We start from the raw sequence: 23,676 nt of genomic DNA, 5'->3' as shown, positions 1-23,676 counted from the left end.
TTGAGCTTTGACACTCTCTCCATCTAGATCAGGATCATTGTCAGTGAAGAAAGTCTTCCTCGATCGCTCCTATTTCGAATGAATACTTTTAGTCTTTTTAATAACAAGAATGCATGTTCTGCATATGCTGTTGGGGCTGTGGTGCAGTGAGACTTTGTCACCTCTGGAATATTTTGGATGGAACCCTTTTTGACCATGAAGATGACAAATGCCATGAGAGTTCTTTGAGTTCTCAAATCTGGAGTTTGCATGTTCTCCTGATGCCTGCATGGGAAAATATCCATCCATCCATTTTCTTTGCCGCTTATCCTCGCGAGGGTCGCAGGGAGTGCTGGAGCCCTATCCCAACTGTCAACGGGCAGGAGGCGGGGTACACCCGGAGCTGGTCGCCAGTCAATCTCAGGGCACATACAGACAGTCACTGAGTGGGAACTGAACCTACGGCGCAAAGTCAGGCCTGTGGACCACAACACCGTTGATGAACTTCACACCAAATAGTCGCAAACAAATGTTTTAATTGTCGTCCAGTTTACATTCAGAAGAGATTTTTAAAAATACAAGAAAACTAGTGAGAAATTAGCGATATCGACATGGTAGACTTGTTAAAAGTTGTACATGAAAGAATAAAAGCAGTCCTCTAAACATACGCATGTTGGTAGATCCATGAACTGGATAAACATTATATCGTCAGTGATTCATAAAATTAATTTTGATTTTCTTTGCTTTCTGATTTGTGACAAATCCACTCTTGAAGCACTATATAATATGAATGAATGAATGAATACATAAATGCTGTAGATAAATTGAGAGAGAGAGAGAGAGAGAGCGAGAGAGAGAGAGAGAGATCCTCCATCCCATTGGCTGGCGAAACTTGTTGGACCTTATCTTGAAAAAGAAGAGGCTCCGAAGAACCTATCGATGGTCTGGACCGACCCCCCCCTTGCGCAAGTCCGCCAGGGGACCGAAGCGGTTCCTGCCTCGCACCGCGTCTGACGCATGACGCAGTCCACGTGGGACCGCGCAGCTCCCGACGTCAACTTTCCCGCACGTCCTTGAATGCCTCCGCATGCATTGCGCTGCCTTCCCCACATTGGACCTCAAAGTGGCTGCCACCTTTTTGTTTCGGGGGAGGGGGGGTCCAACTTGTTTCTGACATCCGTTTGTTGTCCATTTTCGTTGTATTTGAAACAAGACGCGGACAATGACGACCTTACCGGGAACCGTTCCTCGGATGATGCGCCCGGCCTCCGGACAGACCTACCCCAGGAGCGGCTTCCCTCTGGAAGGTACAAAATTATGACAGCAAGGCGAGATGGATGCTGTGAACTTTTTTTTTTCTTCTTTTAAATCATAAAATAACTCAACGTGGTATTTTGTCTCGACCAACGTAACATTATTAAAAGACCTAGTTGTAAATATTGTGGTGCAGAACAGCACTGCACCATGACCTTCTTTTCCTTTAAGACCACAAGGATAGGTAGGCCTAGTAATAGCAAATAAAATCTGCATTTTTATGAGAATTGGCACCTCGGAGATTAAAAAAAAATTACGGTTAGTGTAGAGATTTTACTACCTGCTCGAAAAGTAAATAAAGCACATTAAGAGTGCAAATAATCATTTAAAAAACACAAGATGCCGTCGGAACAGTTTGGTCGACCCCTTTTTTAAATAAACTAATATAAAACTTTCAGACATTACAAGAGTTACATTGTTTTGAATCATAGCATGTTTTATGGTTGTAAAACTCATTTAAAAAAAGTGATACGTAAACCAACAATATTGAAGCTCATATTTTAAAATGTAGGCCCACGAACGCAAACGCTTTTGTATTCATTGCTCAAGGTTGAACAAGATCGAAACGAAAGTCAAAGAAAATCACATTTTTAAATGATGGTTCTGTTTTAAAAGATTTGTTAAGTGATGTAGGACTTGGGCCTGAAGTCATCGGTCAAACTGTGAGAGATAAAATCCAGTGGGGAAAAAAACAAACAAACGAAAAAAAAAAAGGTTAGCTTGATTTTGTCACATTTGAATACAAACTAAAGGTTTGTCTCCTCCGTGCCGGTGCGGCCCAGTTTCTACACCTTTAGGCCAAGGCCGAGTCAATCAGTTGGGGGGCGTCTTCATCAACGGGCGGCCTCTGCCCAACCACATCCGGCACAAGATCGTCGAGATGGCTCACCACGGGATCCGACCCTGCGTCATCTCCCGACAGCTGCGGGTCTCCCACGGTTGCGTGTCCAAGATCCTGTGCCGCTACCAGGAGACCGGCTCCATCCGGCCGGGGGCCATCGGGGGCAGCAAGCCCAGGGTGAGCCCGCAGTCGACATTAACAAGAAAAATATAAAAAAAGGGAAGAAAAAAAAGCACCTGTCGATTGTGAAATCTTGACTTCAGAATTTTAAAAAACGTCCAGAAATATGCAGAGGATCGAAACATCTCCTCGTTTGGGAAGGTTTTTGTCAAATTGGGCAATTTCTTGATCAGTCCTCAACAAGGCGTCCTCAAGTCGAAATGTTTCGAATGGCTCAGGAAATGTGGAAAAAGACGTCAAATAAATATTTATTGCATTTGGGATTGAAAAATAATAATAGAAAAACACATTTGCGGAATGCGCAGTGGAGCACGAAAGATGGGGAAAAAAAATTCTCTTTATTTGCGCGTGGGCGTGTGTAAAATGTGAAAATCGGGGTGAATTGTGGATTTTTCAGAATGTGAAAAGAAGTGCTGGGTGATTTGAATATTTTGCAATTTGAATGCTTCTCAATCAGTGCAGTGTTTTCTTTTTCATTTTTTTCCTAAAAAAAAGTGTGCGTCGTCGCTCCAAGTGACGCGTCTGTCTGTTTTCTGCGTGTGTGTGCGCGTGCGTGCGTATGTGTGTGCGTGCAATTTGGGGCCCCCAATGCAGCAGGTCGCAACACCCGACGTGGAGAAGAGAATCGAGCAATACAAGAGCGACAGCCCCGGAATTTTCAGCTGGGAGATCCGAGATAAGCTGCTCAAGGACGGCGTGTGCGACAGGAGCAGCGTCCCCTCAGGTGAGGCGTTCGCTGGTAAGATGCTTCCACTTCTTTCCCTTTGCTTTCCAACGCATGGGCATGCAGTCAATATCATGAGTATTATTAGGTAACGTGTGATTCATTCGTTTGTTTAACTTTTGAAAAATAATTTTCACTACAAACATTGATTTCAGAAAAAAAAAATACGTTTTAGGTTAAGATTCTGTTTCGTCACGCCAACACGAGCACGCACGCACACACTCACTCTCTCTCTCTCGCTCTCTCTCTCTCTCTCTTTTCACCCCTTCTCCTCTCACACACGTATTTAATAAGTGAGATACATATAAATCATAGCAACATATGTTATACCGATAGCATGAAAGTAGTAAAGTGTCATTTAATAACAACAACACATTGGCACTAGTCATGGAAATAATAAAATAATAAAAATAACAGAGACTGTGCAGACAAACATTTGTCAAAAAGAATTTTGAGGGATTATTGGTGACACACACAAAAATTTGAACTAGCACAACGACAATTACTACTACAATTATTACTACAGCCCCAAATGTGCATGTTTTTAAATCCAGGTTGAAAGTTCTTCTTTTTTCTCATGCTTTTTAGAATATGTCCACTTTTTGATCATATTACTTGCAATGTATGCGGTTTTAATTGTCTTTTTTTAATAATTTGTCATTTTTGTTATTTTTATCCCGTTTTAAATGTTTTATCTCTTTGTTTTCAAATGCCTTTAATCATGTAAGGCACATTGAGTTACCTCGTGTGTGAAACGCGCTATACAAATACATTTGCTTTGCTTTGCTTACTACTTTTTTTTTACTACAACTACCAGTACTACAACTCTGTAAAAAGTCCTTTGAATCCATTTGAATCATTTGCAACTGGAAATTAGTAACTAGCCCCCGCCCCCCCCCCCGTGTACTCCTCTTCCTCCTACTCACGCTCATCATCATCATCATCATCATAATGCTAATCATTCTAACAATAACGATCATACTACATAGTCAAAAGGATAAAGAGCGCCGATGTGCTTTTGCTGACAGTGAGTTCCATCAGTCGAATCCTGAGAGCTCGTTTTGGGAAGAAGGACGAGGACGAGGACGAAGAAGAGTGCTTCAAAAAGGACGAAGAGGAGGACAAGAAAACCAAGCACAGCATCGATGGCATCCTGAGGGATAAAGGTAGGCCACGGGGGGGGGGGGGGGGGGTTCCTGCCAAATTGGACCCAAGTGGGGCTCGTTTTGTCGCTGGGTTTCCCCCCCAGAGCCCGCCTCATTATCGCTGATGTGTTATTGATGAAGTGTCGGGCCCACGGGGAGCGGCTTCCACCACCAGACGGTCCACATCAATTAGACACAGACTCCTTTGTGGACGCACAAAGCGAGATTAAAACAATCATTCCGATCGAACGAAACGAGGCCTGGTAGCTAAAAATCGCGTCTGAGGTTGTCGCCGTGCTGTGCTTTGCATGTAACCTTTGATTTGATTTCGGAGTTTTTTTTTTTTTTGTGTGTGGTTTTTTTTTCCTGAATAATCTTCAGTCCCCATTTCAAGTGTGACAAAAAAAGATGTTTAAAAGATGAGCCCGGTGTGCGCGTCTGTCATCTTCTAATCAGGGGAAGATTTATCGGACTACAGCTGCTAATGAAACTGTTGTCTGCTGAATGGGCCTCCGTGTTGGAGAGGGATGTAATAGCTCAAAGGCATAGTAAGAAATATATTTATCCCCTATCAGCCCTCACTCTTCCCCTCGCAGGCACTTGTGCTCCCTCGCAGGGCTCCAAAGCAGATTAAATTGAGCTTTTATTTCTTTTCACTTTCATCTTTTTGGGCAGCTCCGCTTCATGGTGCCGAGCCCGCGGCGAAAAATTCATGAGGGTTTAAGGTTTCCTTCCGTGTGCTTTGGATTGCATTGGCAAATATTAATTCCATTTATTTCGCCGGTTTGTTCCTGTGGGAGGTGGTGGGGTGGGGGGCTTTCCATGCCTCTCATGATGTTGACTCCAAATTAGGATTCTGTCATAAACAAATGATGGCCCCTCCTGTACTAAATTAAAAAATAATAATACGACACCAACATATTGTACGTTGTACGTTGAGTTCCGCTTCCGTTAGATTCCACACACTTTTTCCAAATAGCCCAAATTCAAAATGACCCTTTCAACATTCCAAACTGTCATATGAGAATGAAATGAACTATTGTCAACACATTGAAACACCAAAACCATTTAAAAATGTCTTCTTAATTGTCACATGAGTGTAAAAAGGAGTTAATAACACCTTCAAAACAACATACTCGCATGATAATGCTGGACAAAGTATTGGGAGAGGTACAGTACTGACTCCCTTACTTCATGTATCTTCCCGTTTCCTCTTCATTCCGTCTGTTCCTCTTCTCAAACCTCTGCTTCACTAACCCCCCCACCCCCCCCCCTCCCAAATAGGCCCAATAGTAATCTTAGGCTTGTTATGTGATTACGTCGACAGGCTGGAACCGCGGGTTATGAATTTAATTTCTTCCATGACGACGTTCTCAAGCCAAATTCATTTCCGAATACATATGCAGGTTTTCTCAACTAACTGTTGTATTGCTTGGCTGTCACTTGCAAATCTTTTTCGTATTCATTATCCGATACTGTAGATATTTTGTCAATTATTTATTTATTTTTTACTACTATTGCATGTGTTGGTAGTGAATGTATACTAGGGTATAAAGTATTATGCTATTCACTATAAGCAGAATTTGACGACACACACCTTCCGATGGGCGCCATCTTGGTTTGGTGAATTCCCGTAAACACACTGTAACTAAGCAGGAATCATTTCAGAAAGGCGTATGAATGGGGGCGCACTGCTATGTTATGGGTTGCTCAAACGGGCGTTGTAAAGCATCTTTCTTTCAACTGCTAGCTGTGATCAAGAACCAGTGCGAAAAAACGGAGCAGTTAGCAACCAAACGGTGACAACTGTGGCTGTCTCGTATTAGCAGAGCCGACCTAACAGCCAAGCACAATACTCGTGTGTGAATGCAATGCATGTCTCCAAAATCTGTATTTTCTGTTTCATTATAATGAGTTTGCAAAAACAAGTTAGCGCACCGCTAGCTGTTTCCAGAATTGAGTTAAAAATGTAGAGTGGAGAAAAAGGTACGGGCTCCACTTGGGACTCCTCCCAGTAGAACCTCTCTCTCTCTCTCTCTTTCTCTCTCTCTCTCCTCTCTCTCTCTCTCTCTCTCTCCCCCCCTGGTAACAACAACGAACATAATAATCTACACATCTTTTGTTGGTATAATCAACATAATTTAACACAACGCTGACTATAATCCCGCAGTACATATTTAAATTGCATTGTGTGGTAAACTAACTTTAGCAGTGTGGAGACATGGGTTGCTTACAATGGATACCGCTGCATGACGAACTCAGCCTCGCCGTTGATGAATTGGTTGTAGGCCTCCAAACCTTTGTAATTCTTTACTTGGTCCACGGTATAAGCGCTTGTCGAGAAGAGGAGATAGTGGATGACGTCTGGATAGGTTACCGACACCCACATTTGTGTGCTCCATTTGTGTTTCTCCAAGGGCATAAGGGTCGATATTGTCGATCAAAGCACACTTCTTGTTGTAATGGTTTCTTGAAACAACATCTGATGAGCACCTACAACTTTCCAAAGTCTTTTTAGCCATCATGCGTCACTTTTAACAGTCGTCCGAAAATTTGTGTAACTCTGGTCTATATGCAAAGGCATTGGAGTGAACAGCGCGTCAGTAGAGTGAACCCATCGGACATGGCCAGGTACCCCGGATGTAGCATTCAGCCAGCATTCACAGTTAGCATTGGCTTGCTAGCGATTACCATTATAGGTAAAGCAAAACACGGAGTACCATTTATCTGACTCATACATCATGCTATACGAACAGCACACGCTCTAATTGTGTCTGTAAAATCACTTACAGACATTTTTTTGGCAATGGTTTTCATCGGTCCGTCAATGTCCACGCCGAAAACATGGACAGTGGCCAAAATGGTTCCCCAAATATGTTTTTATGACCAAATACAGAACAATCTCGGTTCTCGACCACAATCCGTTCCAGAAGGCGGTTCGAGAACCGATTTGTCCGAAAACCGAATCGATATTTCCCACGTCTGTGCTACGTTATTTCCGGGTTTTTTTGCGGTGCGTTCGAATTCACAATAACAACGAGTGGTCGGGCTGCGTTATGTTAATTCCGGGGTTTGTCGCAAGCGTTCGGGTACCGATTTTTGTTTGAAAACAGAAGCAAAAAAATCTCTAATTTTTCATTCGAAAACCGATTTGTTCGAGAACGGAGACTTTCGAGAATCGAGTATTCACTGTATGTACATAGGCAGACGTTTTTGTGGTGACCGATTTTTGTGGTCGACTTAGCTGGTTTTTTAATTCAAATATTTTTTTTTATACAGCTATAATTTGGCTCCCTTTGGAAAAAAAAATAGTGTGAGAATGACGTAGCAGGGACATTTGCTTATGTCAAGCTCGATTGGTGCTGCTGCTTGATTGGCCGAGCTGGCCCCCCATGCCATGTTGTACTCATTGAGTCAATGACACATTTTGGGGTGCCATTGTGTTGATTCGAGCGTGCATTGATATACAGTAATAAAAGATACAATACCTGAACAAAGCAGTGTTTTAAAACTCAGCAATTCACCCCCCTCCCCTCGAAAAAAAAATTAAACATCGTTTTGAAGATTGGCGGGATTCCGCCCGACAACGACAATATATAAAGTATGACAAATTGCTGCCACTTTACAGTGTAGTACATTCCTGTGTCCACAGCAGCAGGCAAATTTGGTGTTCAGTCGTGTCTTTGGCGTCACACCAAGCTGAAAAAGGGCAATTAGTTGTTTACCGATTGTTCCAAAACAGATTTATTTTCTCGGAAATGACTGCCTGTTTCATTTTCTTGAGCAAAAAAATGCACAAAGAGAATATGCCGTAGGTTCTTTAACAGGCCTTATTTAACCCTCATGTTGTGTTGTTAAAAAAAAAAAATAATAATAAGTTTTTTTTTTCCTAATGAAAAAAAACAGCAACAACAACAATCCTTATTGGACTGTAATCTGTGAGAGGTACTAAAAGTTATTCATAGCATTAATAACGATGTCAAAAAAACAATACATGTTTAGGGAGATCTTTTTTATTTCTGACTCTTATGGATCTGTTCAAACTATCTGGTTTGTTCATTTATTTAGCAGCACAGGCTCTAGACAATTGGCAGATATCATTCGATAGGGTTATGTTTCATATCCTGTTGTTTCTATTTTAGACAGCTTCATCACACAGCATTTTGATGGTGACGCGTCAATCAATATATTAAGTAATATCCATCCATCCATTTTCTTCACCGCTTATCCTCACAAGGGTCACGGAGAGTGCTGGCGCCTATCCCAGCTTTCAACGGGCAGGAGGTGTGGTACACCCTGAAATGGTTGCCAGTCAATCGCAGAGCACATGGAGACAAACAGTGACACTCACAATGACAATCACAATCACACCTATTGGCAATTTAGAGTGTCCAATTAATGTTGCATGTTTTTGGGATGTGGGAGGAAACCGGAGTGCCCAGAGAACATGGAGGGAACATGCAAACTCCACACAGGCGGGGCCGGGATCGAAACCGGGTCCTCAGAACTGTGAAGCCAACGCTTTACCAGCTGAGCCACCGTGCCGCCCGCATTAAGTAATATGAAATTCATATGCACACATAGCGACTCACAATTCGTACTGTTGTTAGTAAGAGTATTTTTGTCGTTCTGGTCTGAAATGCATGCAAAGTGCCCCCGTACAGCAGACCTGAAGAGATAGATAGAGAGAGAGAGAGAGAGAGAGAGAGAGAAAGAGAGAGAGCGAGAGAGAAACACACAGGTTGCCATCTTTTTTGTGTGACAGATTACAGGTGACTACATCATCACACTGGCAAGTGTGCGTCAATGCAGATTGGGTTGCCAGGTTGGCAAGACTGACCCCCAAAAATATATATCTCAAAGAAAGGCAAGCTGTCCAAATTCAAATGCAGATTTCCAACTGTAAACAAGATGATTTGTCAAGTCACGCAGTTGAAGGCAGAGTCAAGTCTTTCTGAAGTGTTTGACAAAACGTTCAGAGTGCGGATATTTGAGGTTGTTGGCCGGGACAAGTCACTTGTTCCTTGAGAGACTCCATGTTGTTGTTGTGGCTCAGTACTGCGTATCTTACATGTGGCGCTGCAAAAGGTCGTTTTCAAAATATGAACACCGGGGATCACATTTTTTTTTTCTGTTGAAGCGACTTAGCACGTGTTGCAAACGTTATTATTATTATTTTATTTTAGCTGTTGCTCAGTTCCGTTGGGTTTGTCCGTGACGTTCGGTGTGCAACGGGTCTTTGAGTTCATTGCATAGCCTCCTTTAAATTCTCTATGAGATGAATACAAATGCACGTTTGTCCATACGTGCCCCTGCGATTGGCCGTCTTGCCCCAGGATTACCTGCCATTGGCTCCATTTTTTTATCCCAAATAGGACCAGTGCAACGACTTGAGCACCAAGGCAGGGATTAGCAAGTGGCGTACTGTGGCCGTCTTCAGTGCGGCTCTAGCAGCTCTCCATAGCGCCTTTCCCCGGGCATGTGCGCTTCCTCTCTTGTCCACACGCACCCTGCCGCAGCTTTTCTTCTGGATTGGAATTGTGGGGGGAACCCAAATGTTGGCTGGAGATAACACAATCGTCATGGGCTCCATCCTGGGCTGTGCGTCAGTGTATTGAACTAGGATTAACCCCCCCTTGCCGTCTCACACCAAAGAAACAGGGACATTTAAATAAACACACACACACACACACACACACGGCCAAAGCTTGTTTTTTTTTTTGCTTTCACAATTCTGAAATGTATTTGGATTTTTCAACAGAACTGCGAACTTTACTCATTAGTGTTACTTGTTGGAATCTCACAAATACCTGAACAATTATTTGAAAGCAAAGTCATGATAATTCCATTTAAAAGACTCATCCATCCATTTTCTTTGCCGCTTATCCTCACAAGGGTCGTGGGGCATGCTGGACCCTATCTCAGCTGTCATCGGGCAGGAGGCGGGGTACGCCCTGAACTGGTTGCCAGCCAATTGCAGGGCGCATAGAGACATACAACAGTCGCACTCACAATCAAACCTCGTGGCAATTTAGAGTGTCCATAGCATGTTTTCATATTTTTCAGGATATTTCTAACATGAAAAAAAAAAAACGTGATTCATTCACCTTGCCAAATTTCTCTATCCCCTCACATCAACGTCATTACATCAGACAAAATTATTTATAACTTGTGACGTTCCAAAGTTTTCTCTCCAGAATTTTAAACAGGATTGGGATCCTGATTTGAAATAATATGTTTTTTTAAATGAAATAAAAATTCATTCCGATTATAAATAGAAACATTCATATGCGCCCTTATTAGTGCATGTTAGCCTCAGCAGGGTCTTTTCCGATTTTTAAAAATCGGTCTTTCAAAATACTGATTTTGAACTCGTGTGATAGAAGTGACACTATTTGGCATATGGGGGGCGGGGGGCTAACAAAATATCGATATCATTATCTCTTATGATACAGCGCCAATGCAATTGGAGCAAAAAATAAATTTTCTTGTCTATTTTTTTTAATAGGCTGGATTACCCCGATCAATTTTTCTCCCCACACTTTGAAAAAATAAGAAAATCGGAAGTCATTTTTTTATGACAAAGATATCACGATGTATCATACGTGAGTTGGTTCTAGTATTCCTGCATCATAAATCTGTTGCTGTGATCATTGCAAAAAATATTCTACGGGGTTACTTAGTGACACAACTTTTCAGATGTCAGGAATTTGCATGACGTTTTTTTTTTTTTTTTGCATCTTTAAAATGTAACTCTTTGTAATTTGACATTTTTTTTTATTTTTAATTAAGCAAGCTGAGCCACTTGTTGCCAGCCTTTCCTTGTCTTGGTTCGGATTTATCTGGAGTGCATTTTCGAAAACAAACATTTATAAACGGGGAGCCGCTGAGCTCGGAGGGGTGGGGGATGGGGTCGAGGGGGGGGGGGCGTGAAGGAGAATCCACTCCTGGAATGGGCTGTTCACAAACGATCCCATAATCCTCCTTTCATTTCACCGACAAATGCCATGAATCTTGTCCGGCGACCCGGTGGGAGGCTGATCGGGCAACAAAAGGGGGGGCAGCGAACAAAGAGCAAACAGGCAAAGTGGACTTGAGGGGTGTCACCGGCCTCGGGGATCCCATTAACAGCCCACGGCACAATGGCAACGAGCGAAATCGTACAACAATGTGACAAGACCGAGTGGATCAACAATTAACGCTTTGCTGGGTCATTAATTGAGCCCTCGATGAGTCCCGCGCCCGACTCCCAGAAAACCGAGCTCAAGCGTGACGCCTCGCAGATCCTGTGGGATGCAGTTCTTCACGGAACTGGACATGTTCTTCTCCGACAGGACATTGTTTTCCATCTCTTGAAGTAGACGCTCGGCCCTGCGAGTTGTTGGGTTATTGAAATGTAGTTTTAATAGCGAACACTTCAAAGCGGCGACTTGACTCGGATGGCAGCCTCAAATGGAGCGGGGAGGAATTCGCTTTCATCCAGTGAAATTACCTTCAGTGAGCCCGCAAGACCACATTCAGGAACAGTTCTTGTCCTGACTTTTTTGCAGTAGCTGCAGGACACGGGATATAAAATGGACTTCCTTGGCCAAAAAAAAGGAAAAAGAAATCATTTCAGTCTTTTCATCATTGTCTGCTAAATTTACTTATGTTTTTTCATGAAAAGGTTTCTGCACCGTGTCCTGTATTATTGCTGGAAAAGATTCCCACGAGAACTTTTGCTGTTTTAATGACCTTTTTACACAGCAAGCGTGTTGTTGTAGCCCAACGACACGACATACTGCACGGCGCTTGATCTCCTCCATCACAGTGGCCAAAGCGCTTGACAAAGCCATTCATGCACCATGCCATGCAAGGGGCTGCTTGGCCCAGTGGAAGGAAATTTGGGTTAATTGTCTTGCCCGGGATTCGAACTGGTGACCCTTTGGTCACTGCATGGGCCAGACTGAAGCAATAGTGCCAAAAACTTTGGCCCAGATGGTACATTGTGAGACAGGATTTAAGCTGCTTCAACAAATCCAATGGGTGCTGCTGTGCAGTACAGTACAGTACAGAACAATATCGGTTCTTGAGCACAATTCGTTCCAGAATGCGGTTCGGGAAGTGATTTGTTTGAAATCCGAATCAACATTTTCCATTACAATTAATGGAAAAAGAAATAATGTGTTCCAAGCCTAAAAAAAAAAAAATGGCCTTTTTAACGCATTCTTAAAGCTTTTCCAAATAATAAACTGCATAGTGTAAATACATGTATAGTTGAAATACTTTATATTATGAAATAATTTAAGAAAAATATTTAATTTTTTTTCCTAAAATGAATGCTTTAGTAGTAGAGGAGGCTAGGCTGGGAGTGCATTGCGCATCTGCAGTGACTTGGCCCCCAGCCATGTAATTATTTTAATTAACAAAAGTGCAGAATAACTTTAAACAAGCAATGATGAGGGGGAAAAAAGCAAAGAAAAAATGTTTCCCTAATTTTTACAAAAAGTAACACAAAAACATTAACTTGTAACTCCAGTTAACGAAATCTTTGAAACAAAACTAAAACGCAGGAATGCTAATCCAACAGAGCGTTATTAATGTTCACAAGAAAAAAAGCAATACAAAACTATTAACTGTCAAATCTCTTTAGTGGGGGTAATAGCAAGAAAAAAAAAACAGTAAAATGGAGCTAAGGGGACACGTCTGCGGACAGAGGCTGCGTTAGACTCAATAACAAAGTGCTTGGTGGTTGGGTCAAGTGATCGGGTCACGCGCATTATGTTATTTACTGCTTTTTTTTGGGGGGGGGGGCGGCGTTCGAGTACCGGATTTTCGTTCGAAATCAGAATCCCCCCCCAAAATTCTCGAAATTTACGTTCGAAATCCGATTTGTTGGAGAACGGGGACGTTGGAGAACAGAGTATTCACTGTATATCAATATGAATATGAAGCATACTATAGTGTACAGCTTTTTGACAGGCGTGTCTCGGCAGGGCGGAACTCGAACCGTCAACGGTTAGATCGCCCTACGGCAGAGACGACACACATTTCGTCCATCCCGACTTCTGGCGGGTTGCATTTTGGGTGCGCTTCAGAAAGTGGCGGACGGGTGGGGGAGTTGACTCAAGAAAAGGAAACAATGCGGAGCAAATACTTGAGGCACGCAGGCTGACAGTTTAGAAAATGGCAAGCATTGTGGCCCGAAGGCAGACGCATGAATACCTCTGAAAAGACTCCCTCACATTGACACGATTGAAGTAGACAACAGCAAAACGCTGAAAGGGAAGCTTAGACGGTGTGCTGCCAAGCTGATCAGCATTTCTAATGCTCCCACTTGGAATTAATGTACATCTGCAGTAGGAGGGCTCACTCTGTCCACTCACCACTCTTTGGATTGTTTGCCCGCGACGACACGCGACGTCCCGGGCTCGCATTTTTGCCGCTGCGAGCGGCCCGTTCGGGGGACAGTCGGAGACGGAACCTGAGATTATACCTTGGATTCCCTCGAGGAGGGACTGAGACAACGTTGCGATGACGAGCAGATGAGTCATTTGATGGCACCTCTTCGGTCATAACAAAGCTGCTCGAATCATCCATCTGTTTTCTTAGCCGCTTATCCTCAAGAGGGTCGCGCGGAGTGCTGGAGTTTATCCCAGCTGTCAACGGGCAGGAGCCTGGTTGCCAGCCAATCGCGGGGCACATAGAGAGAAACTGCAGCACTCACAATCACACCTTGGGGCAATTTAGAGTGTCCAATTAAAGTTGCATGTTTTTGGAACGTGGGAGGAAACCAAAGTGCCCAAAACCCACGCAGGCACGAGGAGAACATGCAAACGCCACACAGGCGGGGCCAGGATTGAACCCGGGTCCTCAGGACTGTGAAGCCATCTGAGTCTGAGCCACCGTGCCGCCCCTGCTTGAATCAATGTGGCAAAAAAAAAAAAAAAAAGCGTGTCATCATTTTCAGAATTTGAAGTGCCGTGATCAAATTCATCAATCGACAACTCATGGATCATCAAATTACTCACTTGCAATATTTGATCATCCAGTCATCGTTTAGCGAACTTGATTAACTTGCAATTATCTGGATCATTCTAATTTTAGACTCTCCAGAGTATATATGAATAATTATATGTTTTATAATAATAATAATAAAGGTGGCGACACGGTGGATCAGATGGTAAAGCGTTGGCCTCACAGTTCTGAGGTCCCGGGTTCAATCCCGGACCCGCCTGTGTGGAGTTTGGATGTTCTCCCCGTGCCTGCGTGGGTTTTCTCCGGGCAGGCCGATTTCCTTCTGCATTCCAAAAACATGCAACATTAATTGGACACTCGAAATTTCCCCTCGGTGTGATTGTGAGTGCGGCTGTTTGTCTCAATGTGCCCTGCGATTGGCTGCCAACCAGTTCAGGGTGTACCCTGCCTCACCCCTGTTGACAGCTGGTACAGGCTCCAGCACTTCCCACGACCCTTGTGAGGATAAGTGGCTAAGAAAATGAATGGCTGGATGCAATGATAAAGCAGTAAATATGGATAATTATGTTTATTATAATTAAAAGCAGTCACTGATGGTGTCGTAGTACACACGCCTGACTTTGGTGCGGGGAGCGTGGGATCGATTCCCGCTCAGTGATGGTGTTGATAACGGTCCTGTGACTGACTGGCGACCAGTAGTCCGCCTTTCGCCCCAGAGCTGGATGGGTTAGGCACCGGCTTTCCTGTGACCCTTGTGAGGATAAGTGGTTTGGATAGTAGATGGATGGATAATAATTACAAAACTAACTAATTATCTGTGTTTCATCAAAATTAGACATTTGCATCACAAAACTAATAATTATTTTCCCCATTTTCTTGTTGTATATCAAACCATAACCGAATCAACACCAATTTATGTTTATGCATTTTCTGCACCAACAAGTTGAAATAATGTCCTGTTCTGGATAAAAAGTGATGACAATTTTCAAATTCCAAAGTATTAAAAAAAAAAAAATCAGTCTTCAAAGTAATGGAAAAAAAAGATCAACAGACTCATTGAATATTTAAATAATCGCTAGTTCGAACCCAAACAGTAATAACACTATTAAAAACCACAGTAATACAAATGTCACAGGTAGTGAACAATTCATCAGAAAAGACGCTTCAAAATGTTCAAAATGATTTTTTTAACCATAAAACAAAACATACAGTAAAACAAAAATAATTACACATCATGCATTTAAAACAATTACACCACTTTACCCAGGAAAGCCTATTTACTTAATGCTGAAAAACAATGCAAAAGGCCATAGATGGGCTAACGAATAGAATCGGTGCGCCAGATTTATGACTCTTTCACAAATTGAGATTTTAGCACACAAAAGATTATTATACATTGTGCATTTAAAACAACTACTTTGCTTTATCTTAAAAAATCTGTTCATCTTATTGGTGACAATCAATGCAAAATGCCACAGATGGGCTATCACCACTAGTTTTGCAGTGCTGAGCTCTTTCAGTAAGGGATATTGTAGCGCAAAGGGTTAGACAGATAGCTGTACAAAGCTCACAAGTGCATACTGTGGAACATATTAATGGCATTTCCATTGTTTTCAATGGGGAAATCTGATTTCAGATACAAATGCTTTGAATTACAAGCATGGTCACGGGAAAAATGTCCGTAAACTCATATAAAAAGGCACCACTGTATATCAAAAGCCAAATTTCGTACAGGTCTGGGCTCTGATGTAACGTGCTGTAGCAAGGAAACTTTAAAAAAAAAAAAAAAAAAAACAACAACAACAACACCCATGCAGCCACACGAGCAGGCTGGAGGAAACTGTCAGTATCGTTTACGCCATGTTTCACTTGATTTTGAATAGTAGCATCATTTCATATAGCAGCTTTCAATAAAACTGTAATGTCCCTGTAGCCCAATTCACCCATCCATTATCTTAGCCGCTTATTCTCACGAGGGTCACGGGGAGTGCTGGAGGCTATCCCAGCTGTCAACGGGCAGGAGGCGGGGTACACCCTGAACTGGTTTCCAGCCAATCGCAGGCCAATCGACCCCAGGTCCTCAGAACTGTGATGATGATTTACCAGCACATCCACCGTGCCGCCTAGCCCGATTTATTTCAAATATAATTAACTTAATTATAGAGCTAATCAATGAAATAAACGCATTTGCATTTCCAGTATACTGCATTTATTCAGAATGATATTGTAAATGACTGGTGAAAAACTGGATTGCTGCCCTTGTACCCGCGCCATGAACGATTGGCAGCCGAGTGTTGAGGCTGCCGTCTGCATTTTCTGCCAAAATCCATCTCGTCGTGATCCTCAAGTGTATAAGCGAACTACAAATGGACAAACGGTGAATTTAGAACGTACCGTAGACGAGCGGTCTGAAAGATTCTGGCTGGCCTTGAATCTTTTTTTTTTTTTTTTTTTTTAAATATTTGGCCAAACCGTTCGTGGCCTACCTATCAGCTGCAAAGAAATACACCAACGAGCGCATCCCGAAGCGTTTTAGCCTGCAGGCACGTATCTCCGAGTCCTCCGTTGCGATCTCTCACAACCAAACGATTCTATTTCTCTTAAAGACGTTCCGTTATTGCCTTCTTTAAGCCCGCGGCGGTGTCAAGCATATCTTCAGAGGCCCTCGGTCTTATCATATTTGCTCACGACCCTAATACACATCACTGTTTATTAATAGTCGGCATTTTTGGGGGGTTTGTTTGTTTACGGCTATTTTTATTCTTTTTTTTTTATCTACTAAATAAAGACGTGAGCGTGCAAGAGTCCAAGGAGGAAAGGAGATCAAGACTTTGCATTTAGGAGCCGTTTGCTAAGACATAATGCCCACAACAAGCCAGCATCTTTGTGTGGGCCGGATTTAGTTCAATGCCACTTAAATATAATATACGGTATATCCTTAGTGCACATAGTTGGCCTGTGCACGCATATTTTAAGAGAACTTAACGTGCTGTCGGTGGCATTGTGTGAGCGAGGCCGCAAAACTTGTGACGTTCAAAATATCTTTCACCCTCCCGACGTTACTGCGTTGCAAAGTTCCCAAATCTGTTGGCGCGCGTCACCGTAAATCTGCACCGCGCTGCTTACGGTACACTTTTGCTTCACGCGTCGGGTCTAAATCGAGGCGCACTGACACAAAAGCGGCAACAATGGCGAAGTGAAACAATGAGAGCGACGTGGCAGCAGGTTTTGTTGATGGGGAGACTTTTGGTGCCAAGTGGAGGGTTGCTTTGTCGGAATAAATTCGAACACTTTGCTCTCAGTTTAAAGCCGAAAATTTGTAAGTCAAATATCAATATTGCACAGTGGCAAAAACAACAACAACATTTGAATCAAACATAAAGCCAATGTTGTTGGCCATTTTGACAATAAATGCACATATAAGATACACACACGTGACGTCACCATTTTTACAGCGCCATATTGCAGGTCAAAAAGAGCTGCTCGACAGTGTGGGGGACATTGAACCGGAGCAGAAAATACACAATGCCTGAAACTTGTTGTACAGTTGGTTGTTACAACAGACGAGACAGATATTCAAAAAGATCGTTCTATGGAATATCAGCTGAAAAGACCAGAAAAGATCGATGGATTTTGGCAATTAAACGTGATGGATGGTGCCCAACTAAATACACACCCCTGCGTAGCGATCGCTTCGTTTCAGGGCGGAATTATTCTTCTCAATCTCAAATTCCCAACAACTATTTATTATGTCAAGTTGGCTACTTTGAGAACAATGCTTAAAAAAAAAAAAAAAAAAAACAGGGAGTCGTCTCCAACACACATGGGAGCATGTTGGGGCCAACCTCTCCCCAACAGATGTTTTTTTTTCCATATGTATTGTTCTTAAACGAGTCCAATGCGTATTTAAAAATAGAAAATTAACTGTCGGTCACACAGAGGTTTACGTAGGTTAACGTGTGGCCACAATGCGCTTCCCTGTACGGAGGAGCCGACTCCGTCTTATTTTTTTTTTTTATGGATTGTTGTCAAGTGAGCCAACTTGGCATTATAAACACTTCTCGGGAAACGCTACGGAAGACCCAACTTGCTTGTCCTCTTTTGTTTTCCAATCATAGTTGATGAATGCGAGTTTGTGTAAAACCAGGGGACATTTATTTAAATGTTGGTATTTGTATTGAATACTAGCTGAAAAGATCAATGAATTTCAGCAAAGGTTAACGTGTAGCTGAACACACTTCACGAGCCGTGTCCCCGTTGAGAACAGATCCAGCAAGGAAGTATTTGTACGCGTCCAGACTTTTCTACGCTTTCAAACTCTTCCGTGTGAATCTCGACGACTTATTCACCAGATCCATGTGTAGATCCAGTTGTCCAAGACAAGCGCAAGCGAGGTAATAGTCCAATTTCTTATCGGCGAAAACATTGACTTTGGCATGGCCAATTGTCTCTCATTTTTACACTTACCTTTGTTTATTATCACCTTCTAAATGTTTAACGGTATCGGACAAAACTCTGGGCGTCGTGCTGTAAAACCTATTTTCACGTCGTCTCCAACCGACTTAGCATTGAAGAATACTTCGCTTGACTGACACTTCCGGCCAGTGACGTGTTTGATGACGTATGTACACATCTCTGTTTGGTGACATCAGTTTGAGTCAAAATGGATGCCGCCTCCCCTATAAGCTAACAGAAGCACCTGAGTTTGATCAGACACTCACTGTGGGGGGAACAAATGACAGTAATGAGTTGGTAGACTTGATCATTGGTGACATTTTTTGATGTCATCGCGCTGTCTTGTACGTTCATTAGGGCCTTCGATCATGCGCGAGTGTCGAGACCAATGTTGGGATGAGTCTCGGGTCTGGCGTTGTTTTGATGTGACCAACGAGATTCGGCTTTCTCTGCATTACAGTCTGTATTTCTTCTTTTATTTTAGTCAGCGATAATAATGACATGAATGAATATTCAAATGATTACAGAGAGATGCGCATATCACCTGTTAAACAACGATACACAAATACTTTTGACACAGCCAGCCCTATTCCCAAGTGCAATGATGTGAAATTGAAGTTCAATTTCGATTTCATGTAATTTGTTGTCATGGCCTGACCCCGTTCTGCCTTCAAGATGGCCTCGGGCACCATTGAGTCGGTAGGTCGTCAAGCGTTTGCCGAGGTCCTGCGGAGGGTTTGCTTGAGGCCTTTGTGGCCGACAACCCCCTGAGGTGCCTCTGAAAGCTTGGGGGACACTGACAGGTCTCTTTTTAAGTGGAGGCCATGACAACAGACGCCCCAGAGGCATCACAAAAACTTCCACGACCGTGACAGCTTGGCTCCACTTTATTATGTCCCCATTTATTAGCCGGCCTCCGACCTGGTCTTGTCCCGGATCTTCAAACATAACCTCGAAGCATTAATAGGAGGCACATTTGACATTCCCTCTCCCAATATTGCAGTAGCTGGTGCATGTGACCGTAATACAAGACCACCCCCCCCCCCTTTGAAATGGTTTCTGTGATTCCCGTAAATACTGTACAGCACAGGTGTCAAACTCAAGGCCCAAGGGCCAGATCTGGCCCGCCACATTATTTTATGTGGCCTGCAAAGCCAAATCGAGAGTGTCAATTTCCATGATTATTGCTAAAATCTGTACCAAAATTTCAAATTGTCCTATATCATCAATGATAAAGTTGAGATATTACAAGCATTTTTGTATTACCAAATGTGAATAGTTGAAAACCACATTAGCCTTGATTTCTGATCCCAAAACTAGTTCATAAATTGATGATGTAAATATGATGAGATGATTAAATGTTTTTGTTTCACAGTCATAATGCCCCTCTGAGGGAAACCGTAAAAAGAATGTGGCCTGTGAGAAAAATGAATTTGACACCCCTGCTGTACAGGGTCAATATAAATGACTATATAAAAAATGTTGGGGTTATCTGCGAGGAGCGCAGGTTCTGCAATGATTTCATTTTTCTTGGGCAATGAAAATATTTATCAAGTAATGCATTTCCAAGTGTAATATAGATTTTTACATTAGCCCCCAACGGCCAGACCGCCACCGGTCCGTAGGCCATTTGGTTCCGGTCCACACAGAGAGACTGAACAAAAAGATTTTATGAAACACCAGAGTCCCAAAAACATTTTCAAAAGCAGATGCATCCACTTGTGGCTCTGTAAATGCTCATCTTTTTTTTCCACAATTTTTGCCCACAAGACGGTAAAAATGATGAAAAAAAGCATAATTTGAAGGTTTTTTAGAAAAGGGGAAAAGGCCGACTGATGAGACAGAAGAAGAGCCAACAAGTGCCAAGACAAAGAACGCTGCATTGAGAAGACAAAAGCAACAGGGCTACTTAAAATTCAGCTTTCAGGTGATTGTCACGCACCGAGCCCGCTCAGCTTAATATGTGGCGACAGGCTCGCAAATGAGACGACTGAAGCCTTCAAAACTTCTGGGCCACAAGGAGTCGTTTCTGCATTCAAATCAAGGCAGAGGAGCAGGAGATCCTCAGAGAAGCATGGAATTACTTGCTTATAGTCCCCCCCCCCAAAAAAAAAAAATATATATATTTGTGAAGAAGAAATTTATCCAATGTTGCCGACCAAAAAACGAAATTGATGAGTCAGCTAGACATTTCGTAAGTCGCACACTTCAGCTGTCCTTGTCTCTCTCCTATTACCCCAAGATGGGAGCGGTTTGTTTGTTAAGAAATTTCCACAAATTACAACCACCCATCCATTATCTTTTGCCGCTTATCCTCACGAGGGTCGCGGGGAGTGCTGGAGCTTTTCGCAGCAGTCAACGGGCAGGTGGCGGGGTACACCCTGAGCCGGTTGCCAACCAATCGCAGGGCACATCGAGACAAACATCCGCACTCACAATCACACCTTGGGGCAATTTTTAAGGTGTCCAATTAATGTTGCATGTTTTTGGGCTATGGGAGGAAATCGAAGTGCCGGGAGAAAACCCATGCAGGGGCGGGGAGAACATGGAAACTCCACACAGGCGAGGCTGGGATTTGAACCTGGTCCTCAGAATTGCGACACAGTAGGGTCAGTCAGTTGCGCCATCGTGTTGCCCATTCAAGCATCTTATTTCTCCTCTATTTTATTTTTTTTTATGCAAAAAATATGAGAGGCAACCATTCATAAGGGTAACGCGCAAAAATCAAAATCTACGCCAACCAGTGACATTTCAACTACTTGCCCAATTTAATAACATCAAACACAAGTTGTAAAATTAACGTAATCGCCAAAAATACAAAGATAACGCTGTTCAGTTTTAAATGAGAGTAATTAATCAATCATAACATTTTTTCCGCATTTCACATAAAAACAGCAATGTTGATCAGTGAAGTCAAAGTAAAAAAAAAATACAACAATTTTATTATTTTTTTGAAATACTGTACTTTTTTTTTTAACTCTTAACATGCTCAATATAAGGAAAGCTTAATTAATTAAACAAACAAAAAAAAAACTGCCGCCACAGAGGAGCAGAGCGGTCCTTCTGTCTTAGTATTCATTCTGCATCTCAATTACATAATTCCAAATTAATTTGGTGATGTTAACTCAAAGAGCGAAATTGAATCATGTTATTATTACTCGGTAATCAGAGTGTTCCATTTCAGAAATGAAAAAAAAAAAAAAAAACCTGAATAAATGGCCTTGTCTGGAATTTGCAGCTCTAAATGAATTCGATTTGCTCTTTTTTTTCTTCCACTGCAAGTTTTTGTGGCTTCGCACAATGGCAGGGATTTGAATAAAATGAACGCTGTACTAATGATATTTGCGCTGCGACAAATCAGCGGCCTTGTTCATACCATTGTTATTCTGCTGCAGCATATTCGCAACATGCGTGTGAAACGGCATCGCGCTTCTTAATAAAACCCAGCATAGGTTGAGCCTGGCTATCGGCTCTGAGCGTCATTCTCACTATAATCTCCTTTTCCTATTATAATTTGAAAAGAGCCCCCCACCTCCACCCCATCCAATAGGCTGTCAAACTTTATGCTGAGGAGCCATCGCTTTTCTACTCCAAGTGACAATGGAATGTGTAATAGCAAATGATACCAAACAGATTACCTTCCAAAAGGATCATCTTGATTTTTTGTCAGAATTGCTGCCTGGACACTTTAATGCATATTTTGGAAAATGCACCAGGAAAATGATAAAGATCAATCTGTTTGGTTTATTATTATTATTATTACTACTATCAAGAAGTAATTTTTTTATTCTTTTTTTTTTTTTTTCACAGAATCACCTTTTTGCAACATTTAGCACGCGTCTCTTGGTGGAAACGTCCAATACGATCGTGCAAAAGTGACTCAGTCGCACCGCCTGAAAGTTAGAAAATTCAGCCCCTGACACCACTTTCAGCACTAGAGATGCGATAGCGTGGACGTTTATCATAACAGGAGTCATGATAACGTCTAAAGGACCCGTGCCCGAAATCCCACAAATGAGCTCCAAGGTTTCTGGATAGCTTGACGAGGCGAAATTGCAACACTTTTGTCCCTCTGTGTTTGATGTTAGCGCAGTGATTTCCAACCTTTATGAAGCCAAGGCACATATTTTACAAATGAAAAATCCCACGGCACACCAACAAAAGTAGATGTGACCAAAAATGGATCGATTAATTACTATATGTACTTCCTGCCATCTAATAGGAGAGGATTTTTTTTGTTCTGTCTGTCATTGTGCCTCACTGGCATAAATAGATGAATAAAGATACATTATTTCTTGGAATAAATGTTTTTTTAGCAATTACATAAAATTGGAAAACTTCCCACGGGACACCTGAAGAGCGCTCACGGCACACTAATGTACCCCCGGCACGCCGTTTGGGAATCACTGTGTTAGCGGAGTTTGATGTTTAAAATTGAAGCTTCGCCATGAAAAAGAGGCTTGAAGGCCCATTGACCTTTATTTGCAGATTTACTTATCATCTTATGTTGCAATTTGTTCTCCAACAATATATCGGTCACGTTAAGCTTACAGCATTTAAAAAAAAAAAAAAAAAAAAAGCAAACATGCTACAGCCCCAGACAAATGGACACATTCAAAACCTACTCAAAGAAATTGTTGTTTATTGAAATCCATCCATCCATCCATCCATCCATCCATCCATCCATCCCTTTTGTTAGCTGCTTATCCTCACAAGGGTCGCAGGGAGTCCTGGAGCCTATCTCAGCAGTCAGCAGGCAGGAGGTGGGGTACACCCTGTTGCCAGCCAATCGCAGGGCACATGCAGTCTCAGCAGTCACACCTAGGGGCAATTTAGAGTGTCCATTTAATGTTGCATGTATTTGGGATGTGGGAGGAAACTGGAGTTCCGAGAGAAAATCCACGCAGGCACGGGGTGAACATGCAAACCCCACACAGGTGGGGCCGGTATCGAACCCGGGACCTTAGCATTGTGAGGCCAACACTTTACAGATGCCCCATCATGCTGCTTCTAGATACATTCATTTCACAATTAAGTCAAAGTCTTTAACATAAAACATAAAGGAAAAATAACTTACTTGA

General features: G+C 42.5%; 1 protein-coding gene across 4 annotated transcripts in view; it reads left to right on the top strand.

Annotated features, from left to right (window-relative positions):
• Window positions 1-1,201: 1,201 nt before the first annotated feature.
• Window positions 1,202-23,676, top strand: part of LOC133511758 (paired box protein Pax-7-like) — a 37,670-nt gene continuing 15,195 nt past the window's right edge. For 3 of the 4 annotated variants that reach the window (XM_061840663.1, XM_061840681.1, XM_061840672.1), the window contains exons 1-4: window positions 1,202-1,286; window positions 2,076-2,311; window positions 2,909-3,038; window positions 4,067-4,204. In XM_061840663.1, coding sequence (XP_061696647.1) covers window positions 1,202-1,286; window positions 2,076-2,311; window positions 2,909-3,038; window positions 4,067-4,204 — 589 coding nt within the window. Of the gene's footprint in view, window positions 1,287-2,075; window positions 2,312-2,908; window positions 3,054-4,066; window positions 4,205-23,676 lie in introns of all 4 variants that reach the window. The other variant, XM_061840654.1, reaches the window with a different exon arrangement.

Source organism: Syngnathoides biaculeatus, chromosome 2, assembly GCF_019802595.1.
Source record: "Syngnathoides biaculeatus isolate LvHL_M chromosome 2, ASM1980259v1, whole genome shotgun sequence".
Taxonomy (NCBI): domain Eukaryota; kingdom Metazoa; phylum Chordata; class Actinopteri; order Syngnathiformes; family Syngnathidae; genus Syngnathoides; species Syngnathoides biaculeatus.
The sequence above is the reverse complement of the archived record's forward strand: the minus strand, read 5'-3'. Positions and strand labels throughout refer to the sequence as shown.